The sequence below is a fragment of the Mustelus asterias genome, chromosome 7, assembly GCF_964213995.1.
Source record: "Mustelus asterias chromosome 7, sMusAst1.hap1.1, whole genome shotgun sequence".
Classification (NCBI taxonomy): Eukaryota; Metazoa; Chordata; class Chondrichthyes; order Carcharhiniformes; family Triakidae; genus Mustelus; species Mustelus asterias.
In genome coordinates, this window is record NC_135807.1 from 122,858,654 (window position 1) to 122,885,285 (window position 26,632).

The 26,632-nt window shown below is 44.6% G+C and overlaps 1 protein-coding gene across 2 annotated transcripts in view; it reads left to right on the plus strand.

Moving 5' to 3' along the window:
- The window catches only part of grhl2b (grainyhead-like transcription factor 2b), a 100,189-nt gene that overhangs the window by 8,680 nt on the left and 64,877 nt on the right, over positions 1-26,632 (plus strand). The window contains exons 2-4 of one of the 2 annotated variants that reach the window (XM_078216730.1): positions 3,954-4,143; positions 4,240-4,307; positions 13,285-13,702. In XM_078216730.1, the coding sequence (XP_078072856.1) occupies positions 3,954-4,143; positions 4,240-4,307; positions 13,285-13,702 (676 nt within the window). The remainder of the gene's footprint in view (positions 1-3,953; positions 4,144-4,239; positions 4,308-13,284; positions 13,703-26,632) is intronic. The other variant, XM_078216731.1, reaches the window with a different exon arrangement.

Genomic DNA, 26,632 nt, shown 5'->3' on the forward strand with positions numbered 1-26,632 from the left:
CCAGGAAAATAATACCAAAACCAAGAAAGGGCTATTTGGGGCATCTCATCCCCTGGTATTTTGGGCAGGAAACCTGGCCAAAGAGCACTGGGAATCATAGAAAGTCTATTGTTCCTCAACTAACTCAGAATAGGATGGGAATTGTAGATCTAAAAGTTCAGGTATTCACTCCTAAGGGGATAGTACAGGTCAGGAAATTTCTCAGTTCCCCACTTCCGCCTTTGGGAAAAGTCCTAGGGGTTGGGTACAAAATGGAGACAGGCCTACCACCCTGGGCACAGATCGGAGACAGTACAGGGACTGCCAAGTGCCTAGGTGAGCTGTTTCTAAAGTCGGCCTTTGTTCTCTGGGACATCCCAGTTGTTTGCTCATATTTTAGACCTTTTAGCCCTTATTCCTAACTTCCTCCACCTGCTCCCATGCCAACTCTTGCCACGCACTCACGTCAATTGTCCCCATTCCCTCCATGTCAATTCATGCCCTTAATAGTCCCCTGTGTCAGCTTAATGCCAACTCATGCCAACACACTCACCACCTTTGCCCTGGTGAAAGTTGTCTGACTGCTACAACTGACATCCGTGCTCCAGGCAGGGGTTTAGACAAGCAAGGGTTCCTGTTATTGGCTATTCAGTAACCCCAGCTGAGAACTGTACATGTGTGGTTGTCAGGTGAGCATGTTTAGCGATGCTCGCTCCGTGATCAGCTGGCCTGATGCTGTTTGCTATCTAGACTTGCATGTGAATATTTATTATTTAGATGAGCTAGTGAGTGGGGAATGATTGTCTGGAACTATGATGTCTGTACCTTCAAAGGAGTGGGGGGCGGCGGTGGGGGGCTTGTTATTTTTCAATGTTTGGTTTACTACCTAATCTTCATAAAGTGAGTGACTGTAAGTCCTGAGTGAAGCTTGAGAAGGTAGCACTGAAAATTCTAACAGTGAACGAAATAAGTTATGTGACCAAATGCCCTTGAGTCTCACTCGTAAATACCACTTTCCACTGCAACCATTTTGCATGCAGGCCATTAGAAAGTGAGTGTTTTATTCTGATGCTTTATATTTAACTTAAGTTTTTCGAAATCATCTTTCAGTACAGAGATCCAGGTTCCCCCAGCTTGAGTCACTGTCTGTGTAGCGTCTGCACATTCTCCCCGTGTCTGCGTGAGTTTTCTCGGGTGCTCCTGTTTCCTCCCACAGTCCAAAAGATGCGCTGGTTAGGTGCATTGGCCGTGCTAAATTCTCCTTCCGTGTACCTGAATAGGTGCTGGAGTGTGGCGACTTGGGGATTTTCAAAGTAACTTCATTGTAATGTTATTTGTGACACTAATAAATGAACTTTAAATTTTAGCACTGGCAGCTTTAATTACTTGATTCTGTAATGAGGAACTAACTCTTCTAAGTTACCTGGTACCCTGCAAGGGCAGCTGAAAGCATTGGCTCTTGCTGATGTGTGGTTCCTTGCGGGTTCTACCCCTCCTCTGTTGTGTTCTCTGCCTCTCTCTCTCTCTCTCTTCCCTAACACCAGACTTTCTTGTGTGTCCGTCTCTCAATTCTTTCTTTCTTCTTTCCTTTCCTTCTCTTTTACTCTCCCGCTCTTCCCTCTAAGCTGTCTTTGTTACAACTCTCCTAAGTTTTCCTCCTTAACTCCTCCTAAGCTGCAAATAAACATTTGACGAATCCTTCTTGTTTCGATACTTCTCAAAGTTTTGACATCAATACCTTGTGCTTTGCTTCACTGATTCTGTCCAAAGACCTCAGAACTGTGGGGCATCTTACCTTATTCTGTTTTCCAGGCCTGACTCCATCAAGTCAATACTGGCTCTCCTATTTTTACTTATCCTTGGTATTATCTTGGATCATGGGTTGTTGTATAAGTTTACCAATTTAAAAAAATGTTAACTGTCACGAAGAGCCAGAAGCTTAGTGTGGCTTTTAATTGTGAGGAAATTGATCAAAAATAACCAGACGCAGACATGACAGATTTACTGTTTCAGTGCTTATTATTTAGCACTGCTGATAATCAATTTTCTATCAAAAGAAATCAGGAGTCTGATTGACTGAACAGGATCCACGTCCAACCCTCTGGCAAGGCAACTCCAGAGTTACATTTTTGAAAAGAAGTGAAAGAAAGACGTGCATTTATAGACTATCGTTCATGGCCACAGAATGTCTCAAAGTGCTTTACAGCTAATGAAATACTTTGGAAATGTAGTCACTGTTGTAGGAAAAGGGGGAGGCAAATTGCTCAGAGCAAACTCCCACAAACAGCAATGAGATAATGACCAGATAATCTGTTTTTGTAATGTTAATTGAGGAAGCCGGGTCACTGTGGAATACTCTCCTGCTCTTTTTTGAAATAGTTCCACTGCATCTTTCACATCCACCCGAGCATGTCGGCGGGGCCTTGGTATAACGTCTCATTCGAAAGACGGTATCTCCGACAGTGCCACACTCCCTCAGTGCTGCACTGCGGTGTCGTCTGCCTTGATTTTTGTGCTTGAACCTAGAACCTTGTTACTGGGCGAGAATGTTGCTCACTGGCACTTCTAACTTTCGTGCCTGGAATAACTCTGATTTTTTTCAAATTACTGCAATCTAATGAACTCTTTGCAAAGTTCAAAGTTTACTGTTTGTGACCATGTGCTTTTGTTTCACGCCCCAATTTTCTCCATCCTCTTTTTTTTATCTAAAGGCTTTGACTCCTTGCTGGCATGTGGTTCCATCTGGGTTTGTAGTTGTGATGATTCCCAAAGGGGGTTCCCCTCATTCTCTCAGAAATGAGTCTTCAGTGTTCTCCTAGCAGCTTAGTTGAGACACATTGACAAAAGCCTAGTTGCAGGTCGGATATCCTCCCTCACTGTCAAATACATGCTAAAAAACTGGAGGAAATTTGCTGACTAAATGCAATGAAATGAGTCAAATCATCTTCTGAGTGAAACATGAACAGGGTTTAGTGTCCATGTACACTTCACTTTCACTGGGGCTAAATTGTATAACTCATGCATTTGATTTGTTTATTGATCTGATTTATTATTGTCACATGTATTGGGATATAGTGGGAAGCATTGTTTCTTGCGTGCTATACAGACAAAACATACCGTTCATAGAGTACACGGGGAGAAGGCAAGGATAGGGTGCAGAATATAGTGTTGCAGTTACAACTAGGATGTAGAAAACGATCAGCTTAATATATGGTAGATCCATTCAAAAGTCTGGTGGCAGCCAGGAAGAAGCTGTTCTTGAGTTGGTTGGTATGTGATCTCAGACTTTTGTATCTTTTTCCCAAAGGAAGAAGGTGGAAGAGAGTATGCCCAGGATGGGTGGGGTCCTTGATGATGCTGGCTGCTTTTTCAAGGCAGCGGGAAGAATCGATGAGTCAATGGGAGGGTAATTTACATGATGGACTGGGCTACTTTCCCAACCCTTTGTAGTTTCTTGCAGTCATGGTAAGAGCAGGAAGCTCTACCAAGCTGTGATACATCTGGAATGGATGCTTTCTATGGTGCACCTGTAAAGGTTGGTGAGAATCATAGCAGACATGCTGAATTTCCTTAGCCTCCTGAGAAAGTAGAGGCGATGGTGGGCTTTCTTAACTATAGTGTCAGCGTGGAGGGACCAGGACAGGTTGTTGGTGATCTGAACACCTAGAAAATTGAAGCTCTCGACTATTTCCACTTCATCACTGTTGAAGTAGACAGGAGCATGTCCTCCACTGCACTTCCTGAAGTCCATGACTACCTCCTTCCTGTTACTGACATTGAGGGAGAGATTATTGTTGTCGCACCAGATTCTCTATCTCTTTCCAATACTCTGTTTCATCTTGTTTGAGATCCGACCCACTAAGGTGGTGATCTCTGGTTGCTGGTCTGCTAATACAACAGCTACACTACACCATTAGAATAGCTGTTCAAATATTGCTCCAAATAGTAATCGATTAATTCTCTTCTTTTGCCAGCAGTAAGCGCTTGGTGGTAGTATTACAGAATGACACAAACCTCCATCCCAGACGTGCTTATACAAGTGAAGATGAGGCCTGGAAGTCGTACCTTGAGAATCCATTGACAGCTGCTACGAAAGCCATGATGAGCATCAATGGTGATGAAGATAGTGCGGCTGCCTTAGGATTGCTTTACGATTACTACAAGGTCAGTCTGCTTATACATTACCAGTTACTAGTTTCTGCTCAGTCTTCCCTTCTGAATTGCTGTTAAATTCACACTTTGAATTTGTTCTGTCATTAGGTTCCTCGAGACAAAAGACTTATGCCAATTGGGAAAGTAGCTGATGCACAGGATGATCAAGAGAAAAGGTACATTTATTATTTTCACAATCTTCTGGCGGTGGAGGGTGTTGGGACTGACTCTGTAGATACGTGGACTGGAGTAGTGGTAGGTGGGAATCGAATAGTTGAATTAATGAATTCCTGGCCCAGGTTCCAGGTGCGCAGTGCTGTTTAGAAAGGTTGAATTGCTGTGTTGACAATCTCTAATGATGTTGCTTCTCCAAACCTCGGTGCAATCCTCCACAATTCAACAAGGTCGCATGAGGTTCCTTACGATCCACATCTAGGGATATTCCCCCAGAACTGGCATACGATCTGGCCTAGCATGAGGCTACATGGAGAACAGAATAACATAGTGGTACAAATGTGGAGAGTGGAATGTGCAGGCCTGTGCCCCCAGCCTGCAACGACTAAACTAAGGTGCAAGCTCCAAGCTTATAGTGTGTGCATTGGTGTTAACATGGTTATCTTGCTACAAGCATTGGATGATGTATCACCTTTTATGGTGAAATAAACCTTTTCTCTCTAACAAAGGACTGAGAAAAGTGAACAGGGCAGAGTGCGTGCTCTTGCTTTCCAGACAGGGCGTCACTCCACACACAATAGTTGAAGTTTCTTCCCTTCACACGGGTGAGATTCTCGTCAAAATGAATGTACTGTTTGCCTACGGAACTGATCAGTCCCTCCCACATCAGGGAAACCTTCTCTCCTATCACTACCAGTTAATCAGTGATCTGTACAACGCTGGCTTCCACCAAAGCTAACTTATGAAAACCCACAGAGACCCAGGGAAAAAACGCAGGGATAGAATAACCATGGAGGGATTTAAAGACAAATACAGTTTGACACCAAGATGGACAAAGCTTAGAATCATAGAGTCCCTACAGTGCAGAAGGAGGCCATTCGGCCCATAGAGTCTGCACCGAACACGATGCCACCCAGACCCCTCATATTTATCCTGCTAATCCCCTGCCACTAGGGTTAATTTAGCATGGCCAATCAACCTAACCCACACATCTTTGGACTGATGGTATTATTTATTGAATGCCGGAATTATTAATGATATAAGACTTGATATGGAAGGCCGATACAAGTCAGCAATGAGAGTTCTCTGTCCGCTTGATAGGGTGAAATGGAACAAGAATCATAGAAGAAGCACTACAGTGCAGAAGGAGGTCATTCGGCCCATCAAGTCTGCACTGAGACTCTTTCAGAGTATCTTACCCAGTCCCTCTCCTCTGCCCGATCCCATAACCCTGCACATTTAGTATGGCTAATCCACCTAACCTTCACACCTTTGGAGTGTGGGAGGAAACCGAAGCACCCGGAGGGAACCCACGCAGACAAGGGGAGAATGTGCAAACTCCACACAGATAGTCACTCAAGGCCAGAACTGAACCCAGGTCCCTGGTGCTGTGAGGCCCACTATCTCACTCATTAACAGGAGCTCGGATTTTAAAGTTTAAAAAGTTATATTATTGGTCACAAGTAGGCTTACATTAACATTGCAATGAAGTTACTGTGAAAATCCCCTAGTCACCACACTCCTGTTCGGGTACACTGAGGGAGAATTTAGCACGGCCAATGCACCTAACCAGCACGTCTTTCGGACTTTGGGAGGAAACTGGAGTACCCGGAGAAAACCCATGCAAACATGGGGAGAATGTGCAGACTTCGCACAGACAGTTACCCAAGCCGGAAATTGAACCTGGGTCCCTGGCGCTGTGAAGCAGCAGTGCTAACCACTGTGCCACCGTGCTGCCCACTTCTTAAAGATTTTATAAGTACAGGTAATTGCATCTGGCCAGCACGGGGATTGAACCAATGATCTGGGCATTATTAGAACGACATTCTAACCATCTGTGGTAAATGGCCAACAGCTCTGGCAACTGTTTAATTTTATCCTGATAAGACAAAGCCAGTTGTTGCTCTGCCACTGCTGTTCCCTCCTCCCAACTGGAAACAGCTGGCTAAACAGGCCAGTAATCAAAGCTAAGAATTTATTGGTTTATATAACTCAACGAATACGTGCCCCGATGATTAATAGTGTTAAATGTCAGAAGAGCCGCTGATGTATTTGAATCATGCCATTTGCAGTTGAAAGCAGCTAGGTTCCAAGTAAAATGAAAGTGTGAGAATGCGGGAAGTGTGAGCTTAGTGAAGTGAAAAGACAGGTTAACAGTCCTGATGTATCATCCATCAGGATATAATCAGTAGGGAAAGACTACTCCATTCCAACACTGCCAACAAAATTGTCACTTTGTTATTCAAATTACTTGAACGTCCTGCGTACTCTCAAAATGTGCAAATGCCTTTGAGGGTGCTAATGGCTTCAGTCAAACAAAGGAACAGCATCCTTAATGCAAAGTATTGAGTTTAGGAGACCCATTCACACTTGCCTTATCCTGACCTGCATAGAACACTATCATCAATGTATAAATGAAACTAACATTCAGCGAGGAGCACTTTGCTTTGTACTGAAATATTTTAAAAATGTTGCTTCATTTAATTCAATGTTTAACATTGGAAGTTGATGTTTGGCAAATCATACCTTCTATCCAATTAAAGTGTAATTTAGACTTAGAGCTAACGAAGATCCTCTGAAGTAAAAACTGAAAATGCCGGAAAAATTCAACACCTCTGGCAACTCTGGAGAAAGAAACATCTATTAACTGCCCGAGTCCGTGTGACCCTTCTTCAGAGGAGCGACTGAGGTTCCAAATTTGGAGATTTCTGACGGAAATTACCTGTGTTGTGTGCTTGAGAAAATTCCTCCCAAAGTAATGGGGAAGCTTGATCCGATCTAGACTCCGGTTTATAATATAGCAATGTAATTTGCCTGAAGTCAAACTGGTGGCAAACAAAAAATACCCATTCAGGAGCATTCCAAGTCATTGGGCATCATTTTCTTCTGATGACAGAGTGGCTGGCAAACCACATTGCTGACCTGTATGAGTCTTACTTGTATCCAGGGAAAATGAAGGTACTTAAAAGAATCAAATTCAACTTCGGAGATTCAACTGGACATATATAGTGCGGCAGATGAATCACTGTTTCATCATTGCCAGCGAAGTTTTTATTCCACCCTGCAGTGGGCGTGCAACTGGACGAGTAAGAGATCAAGGGCTATGGGGTGGGGGTGGGAAGTAGGATCAGAGTATTAATTTTGATGATCAGCCATGCCACGATCAAAATGAATGGCAGAGCAGGCTCAAAGGGCCGAATGGCCTACTCTTGCTTCTGCTTTCTATGTTTTAACCCCAGAGACCTGGACTAATAATTAGGGGACATGAGTTCAAATTCTGCCATGGCAACTGGTGAAATTTAAATTAAACTAAATCAAAATAAAAATGTGGAATGGAAAGCTGGTCTTAATAATGATGATTATGTAATTACTGGATTGTTGAATTCCGCTGCTTCATGAATGTTCTTTTGGGGAAGGAAATTATGTTGTTTCTACTCAGTCTCGCCTATATGTGATTCCAGATCCAAAGCAATGTTGTTGGCTCTTAAGTGTCCTTTGAAATGGCCTACAAGCCACTGAGTTGTATCAGCTAGACTGGGCCTGTAACTGGTGATAGGGGCACCATCAAGAGGGGAAAAAGCTACTTGACCTCATTCTCACCAGTTTACCTGTGGTAGAGGCCTCTGTCCATGCCATTATAAGTAGGAATGACCACCTGACGGTCCTTCTGGAGATGATGTCCCACATTCAAGCTAAACAGACAATCAATCCATCATGTTTGGGACATGGCTGTCATATTAAATGGGATAGATTCAGAGCAGAATTGGTAGCTCAAAGACACTATTCATAGAAACCCTACAGTGCAGAAGGAGGCCATTCGGCCCATCGAGTCTGCACCGACCACAATCCCACCCAGGCCCTACCCCCACATATTTACCCGCTAATCCCTCTAATTTACACATCTCAGGACTCTAAGAGGCAATTTTTAACCTGGCCAATCAACCTAACCCGCTCATCTTTGGACTGTGGGAGGAAACCGGAGCACCCGAAGGAAACCCATGCAGACACGAGGAGAATGTGCAAATTCCACACAGACAGTGACCCAAGCCGGGAATCGAACCCAGGTCCCTGGAGCTGTGAAGCAGCAGTGCTAACCACTGTGCTACTGTGCGTCAGCAGCAGCAGAACTGTATTCCACCATAATCTGTGGCCTCTGCTATAAATCTTTGGAGGCAGAAGTCTCTTCACTAAAACCCCTTTATTTACAATTCCAACCACAGTACACAGAGTGTGAGCAATCAGCAGTCTACCTTCAGGAGTGCCAGAGGAACTGACACTCCCGGTTGAGTACAAGGAAAAGACTCCCTGATTGGCCAATCAATTGACTCCTGAATCAGGAAGTTCATATTCCAATAGGCCAACCTCAATGGCCTGATTGAAGTCATTACAACCTCACACATGGTATAGCCCTCGCTGCACTATTACCATCGAGTTAGGGGGTCCAACCTGGTTCAATGAGAATTGCAGAAAAACATGTCTGGAGTAGCACCAGGCATACCCTAAAAATGAGGTGCTTGGTGAAGCTACAACACGGGTGACATATATGTGAAACAGTAGAAACAGCATGCCATAGTCAGAGTTGAGTGACCCTGCAACCAGGGGATCAAATCAAAGTTCTGCTGTCCTACCACATCCAGTTGTGAATCAAGGTGATAATTAAACATCTAATAAGAGCACGAGGCTCCCCAAACATCCCCATCCTCAATGATGGTGGAGCCCCGCACATCAGCGTAAAAGGTAAGGCTAAGGTTTTTGCAGCCGTCCTTAGCTGCTTCATCAATGACCTTTGCTTCTAGGGAACAATTCCCTGGGAAAGCTGGGAATGTGGAGTGTTTCCTGCTACAAAGGCTGAGGGAAAAGGGGCAAATTCTTGCCCCAAACTCATTAATTATGCAATTGAGTGTGTTTGCCCTGTTCTGTGGTGGGGCAGGCCTGATGACACAAACTCTGTGAGAAGTCTCACAACACCAGGTTAAAGTCCAACAGGTTTATTTGGTAGCACAAGCTTTCAGAGTGTTGGAGATTTGGTAGCACAAGCTTTCGGAGATTTTGCAAGCCCAGACAAGTTGTAGGGGTTACAGATAGTGTGACATGAACCCAAGATCCTGGTTGAGGCCATCACTAATTGTCCTGGCTGGAGACAATACATATCTCTAACCTGTGCTTAACCCTCTCTCCACTCACATTGTCTGTACCTTTAAGATTTGATTACCTGTTAAGACTCGCATTCCAACCATTATCTTGTAAATTGAGTTTGTGTCTGTTTGTGAACACAACTCCTCACTCACCTGAAGAAGGAGCGACACTCCGAAAGCTTGTGCTACCAAATAAACCTGTTGGACTTTAACCTGGTGTTGTGAGACTTCTTACTGTGCTTACCCCAGTCCAACGCCGGCATCTCCACATCATGACACAAACTCTACCCTCCTATCCGGGCACTGCATTGAAAAGATGCCCAACATCACTGACCCACTATTGAAGAAAGAAGGTGGACATCCTGAAAATGAAATCGGATCTCCGGAAACATTCTGAGGCTGGAAGATGGATCCCCCAAGAATGAAGATGGTACTCCAGGAACGTTTTGAGGCTAGAAGATGGACTCCTTTCTGGACACTGAATCTGGAAGGTCCACCTGTTGGTAAGAGCATAAGGGCCAGCACGGTGGCATAGTGGTTAGCACTGGTGCCTCACCGCCGGGGACCCGGGTTCAATTCCCAGCTTGGGTCACGGTCTGGGTGGAGTTTGCAGAGTTTTCTCCGGGTGCTCCCGTTTCCTCCCACAGTCCTACGATGTGTGGGTTAGGTTGATTGGCCATGCTAAATTGCCCCTTAGTGTCAGAGGGATTAGCAAGGTAAATACCAAGGGTTATGGGGATAGGGCCTGGGTGGGATTGTTGTCAGTGCAGGCTTGATGGGCTGAATGGCCTTCTTCTGCACTGTAGGGATTCTATTTTTTCTATGAACTGGGAGCAGGAGTAGGCAGTTGAGCCCCTCAAACCTGCTCTGCCATTCAATACGATCTTGGCTGACCTCATCTTGGGCATCATCTCCATCTTCCTGCCCACTCCCAATAACCCTTCATCCCGCTATTAATTAAAAACCTATCTCTCTCAAATTTGTTTTGTGTTCTGGCATCCACTGCACTCTAGGGTAGAGAATTCCACAGATTCATGACCGTTTGAGTGAAGTCATTCCTCCTTATTTCTGTTTTAGACCTGCTACCCGTTGCTGGCAGCCTCCATCCTGAACTCCTTTCATTTGATTTATTATTGTCATGTGTATTGGTATAGAGTGAAAAGTATTGTTTCTTGCACGCTATACAGACAAAGCATACCGTTCATAGAGAAGGAAAGGAGAGTGTGCAGACCGTAGTGTTACAGTCATAGCTGGGGCGTAGAGCAGTGGTTCCCAAACTTTTTTCACTGGGCCGCACTTTCGGAATAAAAATTTGCTCGCGCCTCACCAAATTTTTTCTTGATAAGAAATACATTCAAAAACAAAAAAAAAAACAACTCCTAGCAGTGCTTGATTCATAACATAGAACACAACTACTTTATAATATGATCATGGGACATCCAGAAAGTATAAAATAATGCTTGTTTAAACCATGTTTAAATGTTTCGTTGATTGTCCTTGAATCTTCCCGCCACACTTGCCATCCTCTCTCGCCGCACCAGTGTGGCGCGCCGCACCCTTTGGGAACCACTGGCGTAGAGAAAGATTAGCTTAATCCGAGGTAGGTCCATTCAAAAGTCTGACAGCAGCAGGGAAGAAGCTGTTCTTGAGTCGGTTGGTACGTGACCTCAGACTTTTGTATCTTTTTCCCGACGGAAGAAGGTGGAAGAGAGAATGTCCGGGATGTGTGGGGTCCTTAATTATGTTGGCTGCTTTGCTGAGGCAGCGGGAAGTGTAGACAGAGTCAATGGATGGGACGCTGGTTTGCGTGATGGATTAGCTGCATTCACGACTTTTTGTAGTTTCTTGTGGTCTTGGGCAGAGCAGGAGCCATACCAAGCTGTGATACAACCAGAAAGAATGCTTTCTATGGTGCATCTGTAAAAGTTAGTGAGAGTCATAGCTGACATGCCAAATTTCCTTAGTCTTCTGAGAAAGTAGAGGCATTGGTGAGCTTTCTTAACTATAGTGTCAATGGATGGGAGGCTGGTTTGAGTGATGGACTGGGCTTCATTCACGACCCTTTGTAGTTTCTTGCCGGGGCAGCCACAGGTATTGTTCAGGTGAGTCCTGAATTCAGCACCCCACTTCATTCCAGATGCGTTTTGCACCAGCGTGTTTTCCTGCTGGTGCTGCAGAGAATCGGCCATGGATGGTCAGGCCTTCATCTGCATTCCATTAATAGGATACAAATGAGTTGGACACTGACCTTCAGTGGATTTATCAATCCACTGTGGTGGGGAGCAGTGGAAGATCCAGCTGTAAATTCACACTGGTGTAAAACTGATTTTTGGGCCTGAATTGGCTGATCTCTGCTGGGGCAACAACTGGGCTTTGCAGTTAGTTGTGGTGCTAGATGGGCAAAATCAGTTATAGTTTCAGCTTTTGACCCAATTGGCGCATAGTGAACCCTCTTTGAAAGTCTATATTGGTACAATATTGAGGCTCACACATAAAGAATTATCACTTGAGCCAGGAATTGGAACTGATCCTATTGCTCATGGAACTGTTTTTAATTAAGAGGAAGCATTTTTATTTATCATATTGTCAAAATCTATTTATTTCTTTTATTGTTGAAGTGTTTTTCTTTTCATTTTCTTTCCTGATGATGTTTATTGCTTGATTGAGTATTGTCTAGTCTCTGGTTCCATGACGCAAGTCACCATCATTTGTTTGAATTGACAGCATGTGTTGCTGGACTGTTTGATGGGAGAGCTTGGGTCAGTATTACAGATAAGCCCCAGTCAAGCTTCATCCAACCATGTGCATGCAATTCTGACTGGGGGTCATTAGATGGCCATCAAGCATGAGAACTCTGGCAATCTTTTGTTTTTGTTTTCCTCCCTCACCCATGGGTGGCAAGAGCCACAGCTCCAACTCAACACGGATTGAGCCTGGGACCTTTCCGATGCATGACTCGGCTAATTAAATCATTGACCAAGGGGAGGGAAGAAGTTGACAAGTTTGGGGGAAAAAGAACAAAACGTCTGTTCATGTTCATAAATTCTAAAAGAAGTTAAAGAAATGACGGAGAATATGACCCTATTATGTCACTGCCGCTCCATGTTAACTATAAGCCCATAAGACCATAAAATACAAGAGCAGAATTAGGCCGTTTGACCTGTTGAGTCTGCTCCGCCATTCAATCATGGTTGATAAGTTTCTCACCCCATTCTCCTGCTTTTTACCTGTAACCCTTGATCCCTTTACCAACCTAGAACCTATCTATCTCTGTCTTAAATGCACGTAATGACTTAACCTCCACAGCCTTTTGTGGCAATGAATTCCATAGGTTCACCATCCTCTGGCTGAAAAAATTCCTCCTCATCTCAGTTCTAAAGGGTTATCCACAGAAGCCGTGGGTGGCATAGTGGTTAGCACAGCTGCCTCACAGCGCCAAGGACCTGGGTTCGATTCCGGTCTTGGGTCACTGTGTGGAGTTTGTTCATTCTCCCCGTGTCAACGAAGGTTTCCTCCGGCTGCTCCGGTTTTCTCCCACACTCCAAAGATGTGCGGGTTAAGTTCATTTGCCATGCTAAATTGCCCCTTAGTGTTATGGGGGGGCTTAGTAGGGTAAAAACATGGGGTTACGGGGATAGGGTCTGGGTGGGATTGTCGACAATGTAGACTCGATGTGCCGAATGGCCTCCATCTATACTGTAGGGATCCTAGAGATTCTATATCCCTTTACTTTGAGGCTGTGCCTTCGTGTCTCCTACTAAGTATAAGTGATGTTGTTTTCTTTGAATCCCGTTTCAAAAGCTCTTATTCTCACAACATTTTTTCCTGTGCCTTGATTTATCAGAAATTGCCTCGCATCATCTGATAATCAGAACGATCTAGAAGTCCATGACAATCGAGTGCAAGTTCTCAAGTCCCTCCCAGTGAACCTGTCCTTGCACCCGGAGCATTTGGACGCCTCAAAGCGGGGGGAGCCTTATGGCGCGAATCCAGCTGAGAACACGCCTGTGTCGGTGGCAGGGGTGGCGGTGGTGAGCATCAAAACGGAGGGTTACCCCACCAGCTACTCGGGGACAATGACTCCCACTGTGCACTATAGCAGAGCCGAGAGCGATGAACAGAGAGGGGTGATCTTTGAACCGAACCTTGGCAGCAGCCAGTATGAAGTGTTCACTGTCACACACACCAACTACCTCAAAGATGACCAGCGCAGCACACCTGACAGCAGCTACAGTGAAACATTTAAGGATGGAACAGTGGAAGTAAGTTGCGGTTTCAAACTAAACCGATACGTACCTCTGATATGTTACACTTATGAAAATATGCTTCATTCCACCAAGATTTTGTACATTAGATACATTAAGGGCCACTTTCTCCATGCCATGGCTGTGGTTGGATGCTGGGTCAATCGAAAGTTTCAAGAGTATAGTTGATACATTTTTGTTGCGTTGGGGTATGTAGCAAAGACGGTGAAATGGAACTGAGGTACAGGTTAGCCATGACACAACTGAAAGATAGAACAGGCTGGAGGGGCTGAATAATCATCAGCCCTATCTTCTATTGTCAATGAAAGGGCATATCTAGGTCATGTTGAGATGGCTTTTGGCATTAAATGACTGAACTAACCATATATAATACAGGTACAATACCTCAGACCCAGCCGTCTGAAAACCAGAGATGTCAAAAAGTGGGCATTTTTAGAAGCTGCCATGCATGAATTTTAATTTTTAGTCAATTGGTAAACTAACTTGGCTGCTTGTCTGGCTTGGTACTGCATTGGCGCGGTGGTGTGCCGGACCAGATATTGGCTTTGCTCATTGGACTTTTCCTGCACTTTGCGTGGTCCCAGTGACCCTTGACCCCCCCCCCTCCCAACTCAGATTCACCTGACCCAGTTTGAACCTTCCAGGCTGACCCTGCCTCAATGCCCGACCCAAAAGCTGCCACTGTATATTAATGTTCTGCTCTCCTAGCCCCTATCCACACCACACTTATTTCATTGATCACGCTGGGAAATGAGTTCTTTGTGATTGCCTTTGACACCTGCACTTCAGTTAACATTAAATCAGGATTGGATTTGTTTTCAATTCTTTGCCCTTTTTGCTACTTGCCTCTGAAAACTGCCAACGTGATATTTGGTGTTGGTTTTACAACGGTTCTTCCTATTCCAAACAAAGAATCTTCCTGTCTTATCTGGGTTGTTGCAAAACCTGTCTGAAGAAATGAGAAGCTTGGAAAATAAAGGTTAAATTTTAAAAGCAAAAATGACCACACCTCTGTGGACATATACACAGTTATTTGTGTACACTCAGTGATTTCATTAGCTTAACCTGCAGCTTTCCAATCCCAGAGCAAGTCAGTGAAAGGCATGTGCGGAAAACTGCCGCACATGGATATAAACTATTTAACATTTAGGGAGCAAATGAACAGGTTTTCCCCATGTCTGCGTGGATTTCCTCCGGGTGCTCCGGTTTCCTCCCACAGTCCAAAGATGTGCAGGTTAGGTTGATTAGCCATGGTAAATTGCCCCTTGGTGTCAGGGGGATTAGCAGGGTAAATACATGGGATTAAGGGGATAGGGCCTGGGTGGGACCGTTGTCGGTGCGGACTTGATGGGCCAAATAGCCTCCTTCTGCTCTGTAGGGATTCTATGTTCCCCTTGAAGGAAGGGTTAAGAAACAGAGGACACCAATTTAAGGAGAATGGCAAAAGAACCAAAGATGACAAGTCATTAGGATTTAGATCTACCTGAGAGTGTGTTGGAGGCTGATTTAATAATGACTTTCAAAAGGGAATTGGATAATTATCTGAAGAGAAAATGATTTTCTGGGTTTGGTGGGAAACGACAGAAAAGTAGGACGAGTTGGGCTGCCATTGCAGAGAGCTGGCATGGACATGATGGGCCAAATGGCATCTTGTATGTTGTGACCATTTTATGATAACCTCAATTTTCAGTATTTAGCAATTTATTTGATGTACAACTGAACCCAACTGAGTTTAAATCCCATTTTAATATTTAGAAATTTTAAAGGACTGTTTCAGATGAATCATTTTATGATGAGAGGAATATTTTAATTCCAATGTAGCAATAGCTCTTTAAATATAGAATGGAGTAAGATGTATGTTATTATTTTCTTTCTCATTGGGAGTTTACTCCCAATTGTGGAACAATAATTTAGTCGGATTATTTAGGAATACGAGAAACATTCCAAAGATGAATTTATGCAATGGTTTTAGTGTCAGTGGAAAATGATTTCAACTTCACATCAATGTCTAAATATGTGACCCTGTGAAGGGGATAATTCCTCAAGCTTCATTTTGACTTTGCATGGCGATCAAATCCAATGTGCAGTCAAAAAAATTTTCAGAATGTGGATCATATTTATTTTTCTAAAAGGACGAGTACATTTGTAGACCTACCAGTTGTTCCATTAATTACTCGGAGAGCAGAGGTTCTCCTCTTCCCACTCTATAAAGCAATTGAATTAATGACTTTCAGGGCAGCACAGTGGTTAGCACTGCTGTCTCACAGCACCAGGGACCCGGCCTCAGGTGACTGTCTGTGTGGAGTTTGCACATTCTCCCCGTGTCTGTGTGGGTTTCCTCCGGGTGCTCCGGTTTCCTCCCACAGTCCAAAGATGTGCAGGTTGGGTTGATTGGCCATGCTAAATTGCTCCTTAGTGTCAGGGGGAGTGGCGGGGTAAATACATAGAGTTCCGGGAATAGGGCCTGGGTGACATTGTTGTCAGTGCAGGCTTGATGGGCCGAATGGCCTCTTTCTGCACTGTAGATATTCTATGATGTGTGTGTTCAGCATGTACAGAGCATCCCGTACTAGACAGCGTTCTACCATCCAGGGACTAGAATCTGCACCTACTGATCTCAGAGTGATGGCTGTACAGTAAATAGTTTACTGATGGGACAGTCCAGGAGACAGGTGGTGAGGAGGAATTTTCCCTAACTATTGCAAATTGAATTTAGCTTTAAAAGTCAAATTGTGGGTAATCTTCTGTTGTGTTATTAATTCAAGGTGATTTAAGCCTGAACATAACTGTAGAGTTCTTCAGAATTGTAGAAGTGCTGGAGACCTTCATAACAAACTGTAAAACATTCCACCATCATATCCATAAACAAGAGTATTCCCATATTGTTTAGTGAAATATGTCTCAATGTCACTGCTTTCAAATCACATTGAGCACCAGTAAATCTCCAGTTGTTGCAATATAAATCCTACAGTGCAGGAGGCCATCCAGCCCATCGAGTCTGCACCGACTCTCCGACAGAGCATTCCACCTAAGCCCTATCCCCAAAATCCCACAAGTTTACCCCGCTAATTCCCCATCACTCCTTGGGACACTAAGGGGGATGGCCAATCCACCTAATCTGCACATCTTTGGACTATGGGAGGAAACCGTAGCACCTGGAGGAAACCCACGCAGACATGGGGAGAATCTGCAAACTTCACAGTCATCCAAGCCTGGAATTGAACCCAGGTCTCCAGTGCTGTGTTGACCACTGTGCCGCCCTCCTAGCACTAACACCTCCTAGCAATAGCATCCCTCCTAGCAATAACTGAAAACCAGTAAGAAATGATTCTGTTTGCAGGTGTGATAGATAATAACGTGCAGCTTTACTTGCACAGTGGCGCATTTTTTCAACTCTCTTTCGTATGTTACAATCGTGCAAAACATTACAAGCTGTGTGTGTCCACCAATGTGAAGATTCTGGCTAGTTCACCATAGGTCATCATTGATCTGCTCCAAGATCAAAGCCCGGGAGTTCTTAAATAATTAAGAGTGCAGCAGAAACAAGAGATTTATTCTCAACAACCAGTAGTGACAAAAATGGTCAACCTACAATAAATGTAAAACCAGCTTATCCTCATTTGTCTACCAAAGGTTTGAGTAAATGAGCTAGAGATTTGAGGAGAAGGACTCCAATGAGGATTAGTAATCTATATCTCTTGTACATTTTGTATCCCTTTGCTCAATGGAGACGCAGCAGTTCTGGTACTGACTGATGGAACTCAGGATATTTCTTCACTAGGATTAGCATCCTGGGCTACAAGGAATGTCCATCCTTATTCCCTATAAAGGAAGTAGGACTGATATTGACACATTCAGTACAATGAATTTGCCTTTTCGCAGGCAAAGAGAGATTAACTTGATCTACCTTTGGACCAGCAAAATGAAAATGTTCTGCTCAGGCAGGAGATGATTTGGTTCTTTTCCTCTCCCCTGCCTTCCCCTAAAGGCACTGACTCATTCTGAGCTCACAGCATGTCATCAAATCTCTCTGAGTCTAAACATTGACTGTGGCTGCCTATAAAACCATGGACAACAATACAGCTGGGCTCACTCCTGCTTTTGCTTTAACCTCTACCCACTCAGATTGAGCATCAGAATCCTGGTCGGTTTGTTTGTCTTCCCAGACTTCAACTTTGATCCATTTAAATTGTAATCACTTAGCAAATGTGGCAGCCAATTTGTGGATAGCAAGCTCCCATCTGCAGTGATTCAATAATGGCCAAATGATATTTTTATGATGTTGACTGATGGACAAATATTGATCAAAAACACTAGGGGCAACTTCCCTACTCTTCTGTAAAATAGTACCATAGGATCTTTTATATCCACCTGAGATAACAGTCAGGACCTCAGGGGCGGCAAGGTAGCACAGTGGTTAGCACTGCTGCTTCACAGCTCCAGGGACCTGGGTTCGATTCCCGGCTTGGGTCACTGTGTGGAATTTGCACATTCTCCTCGTGTCTGCGTGGGTTTCCTCCGGGTGCTCCGGTTTCCTCCCATAGTCCAAAGATGTGCGGGTTAGGTTGATTGGCCATGCTAAAATTGCCCTTAGTGTCCTGAGATGCGTAGGTTAGAGGGATTAGTGAATAAATATGTAGGGATATGGGGGTAGGGCCTGGGTGGGATTGTGGTCGGTGCAGACTCGATGGGCCGAATGGCCTCTTTCTGTACTGTAGGGATTCTAAGAATTCTAAAAAACAATGATCTAATAATTGCAGGGACTGAATCAAGGGACTGAGTGGTCTACTCCTGTTCCAATGGGCTGAATTTTAACCTAAAAAGAACCTGCGAGTTTATATCGGGTGAGGGATTAAAGTGCATGAAATTTCTTTTGTGACCCAAACCTGTCTCCAATCTGCCCATTTCCAGCTTTAACTGAAGCCAGAAAGTAAGTGGGCAGCCAATCTCCTGCAAGGAAGCTGTGAGCCTCATTATTGTGCAGCTTTCCAACTGTCAGCCAGCTTTCCTGTGCACTGGCATGGTCATGGTACATTCAGGAGTTAAATGCCTTCACCACTACCTCCAGAATCCAATTGTCTTCCAGAGAAATCTCCACGCTTGGGTGACCTCCACAACCTCTTCTCTCAGGCCTGCCATTTTATCCCCATCACCAGGCCTTTGACCTCCCCCTCACTGAGCCACGCCCCCACCCTCCAACCTACCCCCCAGCTCTGCATTGGCTGCCCACCAGATCGACCTTCCCCATTCCCACCTTTCTTCAAGCTGAGGCATTGGTCAACCTCTATCCACCGTCCCTGGCAGAAACATACCTGCTGCTAGCCAGCTCCCTGCCTAACCAATGCTCTGTTGGAGAATTGATGCAAACTCGATGGGCCAAATGGCCCCCTTCTGTATTGTAGGAGTTCTTTGGTTCTTGGAATCAATTGGCTGTAAAATGCTTTGGGATGCCCTGTGATAGTGAATGGAGGAATAGTAACACAACGGAGAGCTGGTGGAACAGAGATAATGTCATTGGAATAGTAATCCAGAGGCCCAGGCCTCTGAGGACACAGGTTCAAGTGCCACCATGACATTGAATTTAAATTCAATTAATAAATCTGGGAATATAAAGCTAGCTTTGGTAATGGTGACCACTGTTCTGAAGACCCGTCTGGTTCACTAGTGTCCTTTTAAAGAAGGAAATCTGCCATCCTTGCCCTGTGTGGCCTACATATGACTCCTCCAGATACATGGCAATATGATTGACTCTTAACTGTCCTCTGAAATGTTCAGCTTGCCAGTGAAGCCCACATCCCATGAAAGAATAAAAGGGGGTGGGGGGAGTATTTCTGCTTCTTCAGTCTGTCTTCTTCTTTTTGTTGTCCTTTCCCTCATTTGACCAATATCCCGTGATGTGATTGTTGGATTAATTAACTCCATATGAAACAGATAATAAGCCTGAACCTCACCCCCCCCCCCCCCCTCCCCACTTTGAATTGTTAAAGTTCTGTATTCCAGCAGGGTGTGAATTTTTCCAAAAGTAATTCATTGTGGGTTCTATTAAACATGTTGCATTGAGTTATTCATCAGAGAAACAGACCACTTGGCCAGTGTTTATTTTCCACTTGAGCCTCCTCCCACTCTTTACATTACCTCACTATATCGACATATTCTTCTCTTCCTTTCTGCCTTATGCATTTAAAGTACCCCTTTAAATGTGCCTAATGCAACATTCCTTTTGGTTTCATTCTCGGTATGATTGCCCTCTTGTATGTAGGGTGACTTTTAAAAAATTATGGCCATTAAAAAATGGTGGAAATCATTGATACGAGTAATGGATGTGAAATTGTATTTCATTGCATGGTGCATCCCATCTCAAAGCTCCTTGACTGGGAAACCCATCGCCAATTAAATCAAAAATAATTTTGGAAACACTCTGCAGGCCAGGCAGCATCTGAGGAGATAAACAGAGTTAATGAATGACCTTTCATCACAACCAAGGAAAGATGGAACGAGAGTAGGTTTTGAGTAAGTGAAAAGGGTGAGGGGGGAGAAGAAATAGTAAAAGGAAGGCCTGTGATTGGACGGAAAGATTAAATGACACAAGATTTTGTGGCACAAAAGCCAAATGGAGTGGTAGTGAGTAAAGAAACAAAAGATGTGCCTGGATGAGGTGTGAATGGCTGGGTAGCAGCTGTCCAAATGTGAAGGAAAGGAATAAAGAAAGAAACCAGAAAAAAGACAGAATCAGCAATGAAATAAACAAAATGGAGGTGGAGCACTGACTTATAATAGTTGAACTCCATGATAAGTCCAGTAGCTATGGTGCGATGAGTCGTAAGATGAGGTGCTTATGGTGAGAAGGGAGGGGGTAAAAGGGCAGGTGTTGTGTCCTCTCCACTTGCAATGGAATCAGCCTGTGACCAGGAAGAGAAAGTGTCATTACTCAGGTAGTGCGAAAAAAATTGCAATGTAATGAGATGGGTTTCTCCACAATAGAGCTGCAATAGATTGCGAGATGGGGGGTTGGGGCACTGCGGATGAGTGGCTTGTGAGTAAGCCTTTGCAGCTGATGATTTTTTAAAAAATGAGCTCAAATTCCCCTTGAAGGTATGTTCACAAAGTCATGGATCACCACTAGACAGAATCTTTTTGTTTAAATGCAGTCTACCTTGGGACACAATTAACCTGACCATTCTTACTATGCTGTTAAAAGTGTGGTGTGTTTCTGATTCCTCGAGCGTAACTAAATCTGCCAGCGTTACCCTCAGCAAAGTTTTATTTGACTTAACTGTTTTGTACACAGCTGGTGAAAAGTGTGTTTAACTGAGATTGGAATTGAAGTCAGAGTTGTTGCACAGGGGGAATGGAGGTGAGTTAATGGGTTTTGATAGTTTGGGGAAAGGCCATGGGGAAGTATGGAGCAGCTTCTACATTGTACTAAAACCTTTATTTTGGTTTCTGTTCCTTCTCTCCCACCTCCTTCGTTTACACCCGTCCTGCTCTAGAGGTTCTGACTTTTACTAGGGTGCAGTTTCCACAGCTGTGGAACCTCCCCTTCCAGTTTCATACATGAAGACAATAATTGACTCTCAACAGGACTGCTCACAGCTGATTCTGAATCTGACCACAACTACTACCCATGTAATTGCTAAAATAAAAGCAAACTTGTATAGAAACTGGAAATCTGAACTAAAAACAGCAATTGCTGGAAAAATTCAGCAGGACTGGCAGCATCTGTGGAGAGAGAAACAGATTTAACGTTTTGAGACCAATGTGACTCTTCTTCAGAACTGAAGCCAAGTCATATTGGACCCAAAATGTTAACCGCTTCTCTCTCCACAGATTTTTATTTTTAAAAAAAATTAATTTAGAGGATGTGGGCATTGCTGGCTAGGCTAGCATTTATTTCCCATCCACATATACATCTTGAAAATGTTGTTATGAGCAGCCTTCTTGAGCTGTTGCAGCCCATGTGGTGTAGGTGCTGTTCGGGAGGGAGCTCCAGGATTTTAACCCAGTGACATGAAGGAACAGCAAGATATTTCTAAGTCAGGATGGTGAGTGCTTTAGAGGCGAACCTCCAGCTGGTGGTGTTCCCAGGTATCAGCTGCTCTTGTCCTTCTAGATGATAGCAGTTGTGGGTTTGGAAGATGTTGCCGAAGGAGTGAGTTCCTGCAGTGCATCTTGTAAATGGTACACACTGCTGGCATTGTCCATTGTTTGTGGAAGGGGGAGCAGTCAAGTAGGCTGCTCTGTCCTGGATTGTATCAAGCTTTTTGAGCACTATTGGAGCTGCACTCACCCTGGCAAGTAGAGAGAGTTCCATTACACGCCTAACTTGTGCCTTGAAGAGGTTGGACAGGCCTGTGGAGTCAGGAGGTGAGTTACTTGCAACAGGATTCCTACCCTCTGACCTGCTCTGGTAACCACAGTATTTATATGACTAGTCGAGTTCAGCTTGTGGTCAATGGTAACTCCTACAATGTTGATAGTGGGGGATTCAGCAATGGTAATGACTTTGAATGTCAGGGGTGATTGTCAGATCTTCTCTTGTTGGAGGTTGTCATTGCCTGGCATGTATGTGGCACAAATGTTACTTGCCACTTTTCAGCCTGGATATTGTCCAGATCCTGCTGTGTTTGGACATGGACTGCTTCAGTATCTGAGGAGTCAGAAATAGCGCTGAATATTGTGCAGTTACCTGCAAACATCCCCAATTCTGACCTTATGATGGAAGGAAGGTCATTGATAAAACAGCTGAAGATGGTTGGGTCTAGGACACACCTACAGTGGAGTCCTGGAGCTGAAATAATTGACATCCAACCACTACAACCAACTTCCTTTGTGCCAGGTGTGACTCCAACCAGCTGACAGTTTCCCCCTGATTCCCATTGACACCAGTTTTGCCAAGGCTCCTTGATGCCATGCTTGGCCAAATGTTGCCTTGATGTCGAAGGCAGTCAATCTCTCCTCACCTCTGGCATTCATCTCTTTGGTTCATGTTTTAACCAAGGCTGTAATGGGGTCAGGAGCTTTTGGCCTTGGCGGACCCAAACTGAGCATCAGTGAACAGTATTGCTGAGTAAGAGCTGCTTTATATCACTGTTGACGACCTCTTGCATCACTTTGCTGATATTTGAGAGGATTTGTCCTGTTTCTTGGGCAATCTGGGCAATTTTCCACATTGCCGGGTAGATGCCAGTGTTGGAGCTGTACTGGAACAGCTTAGCTAGGGGTGCAGCACGTTCTGGAGCACAAGTCTTCAGTACCATTGCCAGAATATTGTCAGGACTAATTGACTTTACAGTATCCAGTGCCTTCAGCTGTTTCTTGATTTCACCTGGAGTGAATTGAATTTGATGAAGACAGGGATCCGTGATGCTGGGGACCTCTGGAGGAGGCTGAGATGAATCATCCACTTCTGGCTGACAATTATTGGGAATGTTGCCACATGTCCAGCCCTTTCTGGTTTTAGCCCAAATTATCACATTTTTCAGAGCAGATCTCATTGGGTAGCTGGAGGCAGTATCCTGTCTGACTTCACCTCACCTCAGCCAATTTTAATATCTCCACCCCAAACTATTCAAATCTCCAAACTTGGTATACAGACTGAAGATTGAACCTGGGATTGCACAGCTTAGTATTGTATACTACTATGAGAAATTAGATTTTCATAAGGAACTCCCTAGAAATACTATGATAAGAAATTGTTTCTGTTTGTTCACATTCTAGGGACTACTGCCCTCTTAAGCTTACCTTCCTTGGGTGTTCACCTTTCTTAGTCAGTTGAGTAACTGTCTTGTGTAGCAGACACTGCAATCATTGCCAATAGCTGAAGCAGTCAAGTTGCTACCACATGATTTGTAATGACGTGTGATCGTCAGTTGCTGAATCCAGCTACTCTCACTTCAGTGCTGCAGAGTCTCCGTTGCATTTCGTTTTAGTGATGCACTGCCTTCCCAACAAGCAGGGGCTTTAGACCTTATGGGGTAGAATTTCCATTTTGGGTGCAATAGGAAAATTGGCCCAAAAGATGCTCAAAATTGCACCAATTCGATTATTCTGATAGAATTTATTTGCATAGTCAAAAATTGAAAATTTTCTATGTACCAGGAATTGTAATAGAATGTAATTATTTATTCTTTTTCTTCCCAGTAAAAGTATTCCTTGATGTATTTAAGTGTGTCGTTCTAGCAACACAGTTAAAATTTGGGGGCGGCACGATGGCACAGTGGTTAGCACTGCTGCCTCACAGTGCCAGGGACCCGGGTTCAATTCCGACCTTGGGTCACTCTCTGTGTGGAGTTTGCACATTCTCCCCGTGTCTGCATGGGTTTCCTCTGGGTGCTCCAGTTCCCTCCCACAGTCCCAAAGATGTGCAGGTTAGGTGGATTGGCCATTCTAAATTGCCCCTTAGTGTCAGGGACTAACAAGGGTAAATGCATGGGGTTATGGGGATAGGACCTGGGTGGGACTGTGGCCAGTGCAGTCTCAATGGGCTGAATGGCCTCCTTCTGCACAGTAGGATTCTATGAAAATGGGCTTAATACCAAAACTTAGCCACTTTAATATGGTTATCCGGTCTTGATTGAGTGTTAAAATAACGTGGTTTAGCTCAGTTGGCTGAACAGTTGGTTAGTGATGCAGAGTGATGCCAACAGTGCGGCAGAGATTATTCATGAAGGTATTGCCTTCTCAACCTTGCCCCACGCCTGACGTGTGGTGACCCTCAGGTTAAATCACCACCAGTCAGCTCTCCTCACTCAAAAGGGAGAGCAGCCTATGGTCATCTGGGACTATTGCAACTTTAACCTTGCCCAAGATAACAGAAAATGTCTTGAGAGAACTATGCTGCATTGGTCTACACCAGTCCGTATCCTAGAACTCTTAGTTGATTCCAGGGGGAAGTAGGGAGAAGTGTCTGAGATTTGGCGCTCAGTCTCTGCAAGGTAGAGGTTGGTATGCCAGACAACAAGCGCTGCGTTTGTCAGCAGGCTCAATAACAGTCACGGTTAGAACGGAGTAAGGGGTAAGGGGAGCAGAGAAATTAAGATGGCCAATGTCATGCTGACAGGTCTCAAGGTGGGAGATTGCCTGTCTAGGTAATTTTTGGGGAAGGAGTGGCATTTATTCCACCTACAGTTTTTTTTAGATTAAGAATCAATGAAATTTGAATGAATAAAATGGGTCGCTATTTTTAAAATATGATATTTCTCACAGTGCTTAGAAAAGTAAATTGGGGAGAGATAGTATTTGGAAGTATACACAGATTCGAAAGTCTCTCACAAAGTTTTCCATCGATATTTGGAGATCTGGGCTAGGAATCTAAAACTTTTCACAGAAATGCGTTTTTTAAATGTGTTGAATGTCTTTGGAATAATCTTCCTTAATATTTCATCAAAACTGAAAACTGCAAAAGATCAGTGGTATAAATTGGCCCAAAAAAATCCCCTCGCTAACTTTTAATAACGTAACTCTTTACTTGCTTAACCCTTAACTTATTAAATATTTCAGCTAGCTTCCTGATCACTGCTTCCCACTCCTAGATCGCCGCCTCTCTCGACTTGTCACTTCTCTCCCCGACTCTCCTGTTCGCTGTCTCCCTTCCTGACCCTCCTGCTCACAGCCCTCCTCCTGCTTGCTGCTTCCCTCTTGTTCGCTGTCTCCCTCCCTGACCCTCCCACCTGCTTGCTGATTCCCTCTCCTCGATGTGAGCGAGGGCTCAGGAAGGGAAGTGGCGAACATGCGAGTGGTGGCGAGCAGAAGGGTCAGGAAAGGAATGAGCAAGTGGAAAGGGAGGCAGCAAATCAGAGATAGAGATGGTGAGCGAGAGGGTTGGGGAGGGAAGCAGCAAAAGGGATGACCGGCAAGTGGGGGGGAAGTGATGAGTGTGAGGGAAGCAGCGAGTGGAGGGGTTGGTGAGCAAGCCTCAGGAAACACAAGCTCTGAGTGACAGCTTTGGGCTCCAGGAACCGACATGAGTGAATCTCACCTGTCAATTCCACACAATTAATCAGGTCAAGCTTGGCTCTCATTTCTTACTCTCCTGTCATGGAGGAGTCTACCAGTTTTTTATTTATGGGTCAGAGTGGCAGGAAACCCCAGTTAACTATCAGGATGTGTGTGGCTCGTAATAATGACATGACAACACAGCTTTGGGGGAGGGGAATCTGCTCTCTGGGGCAGCTTTTCACTGGCATGGTTGGGTGAGAGCAGGGTGGTAGAGTCCCGAAAATAATGGGGACAGCAAGGACCCTCAAACCAACCCATGGAATCAGCGAAATAATCTCCTCTTTGTTTAGTCAATTCGATCCAAAAATGGCATAAAAAATTATACTTCTGGCATGATCTGAAGGAAGTTACCGAATTCTGTGCCAATCAGTAAGCATGTGCACAAAGTTAGTCATTTAATGTTCGGTCTAGCTGAAAGGAGCTCTCCCCCTGACACACAGGCTGCCTCCGCTGCTGTTGGAAGAACCTTTTTCCAGTGTTGAGTGTTCCTGAAAAGAAGGGGACTCAGAGGCCAGTCAGCTGATCACATGCAGTGACCAGCCAATCCCTGGAGCTGTATGGCATCACCCTGCAACCTCCCATATCACCCAGGAACTGCCTTCCATGACCCTCGAGAGACTCCGTATCACTCTTGATCAACTGTCTGTCAACCTAAAGCTGGTCCCCACTATCAACATTAAGCTGTTCCCAGCATCCAGGCCCTCTCTTGCCCTTCACCTGTCCTCACCCAACCTCACCTCAGTCAGCTTGATCTCCCCTCTATCATGCTTGAGCTGTCTTAGCCACAGATTGACCTTCCCTCTGTCCTCCAGATACCTCCCTTTGTCCCCCACGACCCCCCTTAGGCTGCCACGACCTCGCCCTCCTTGTCACAGACAGCCACATCCTGACCTCTCTGGACAGCCACCACTGTCCCTGACACAGGCAGTC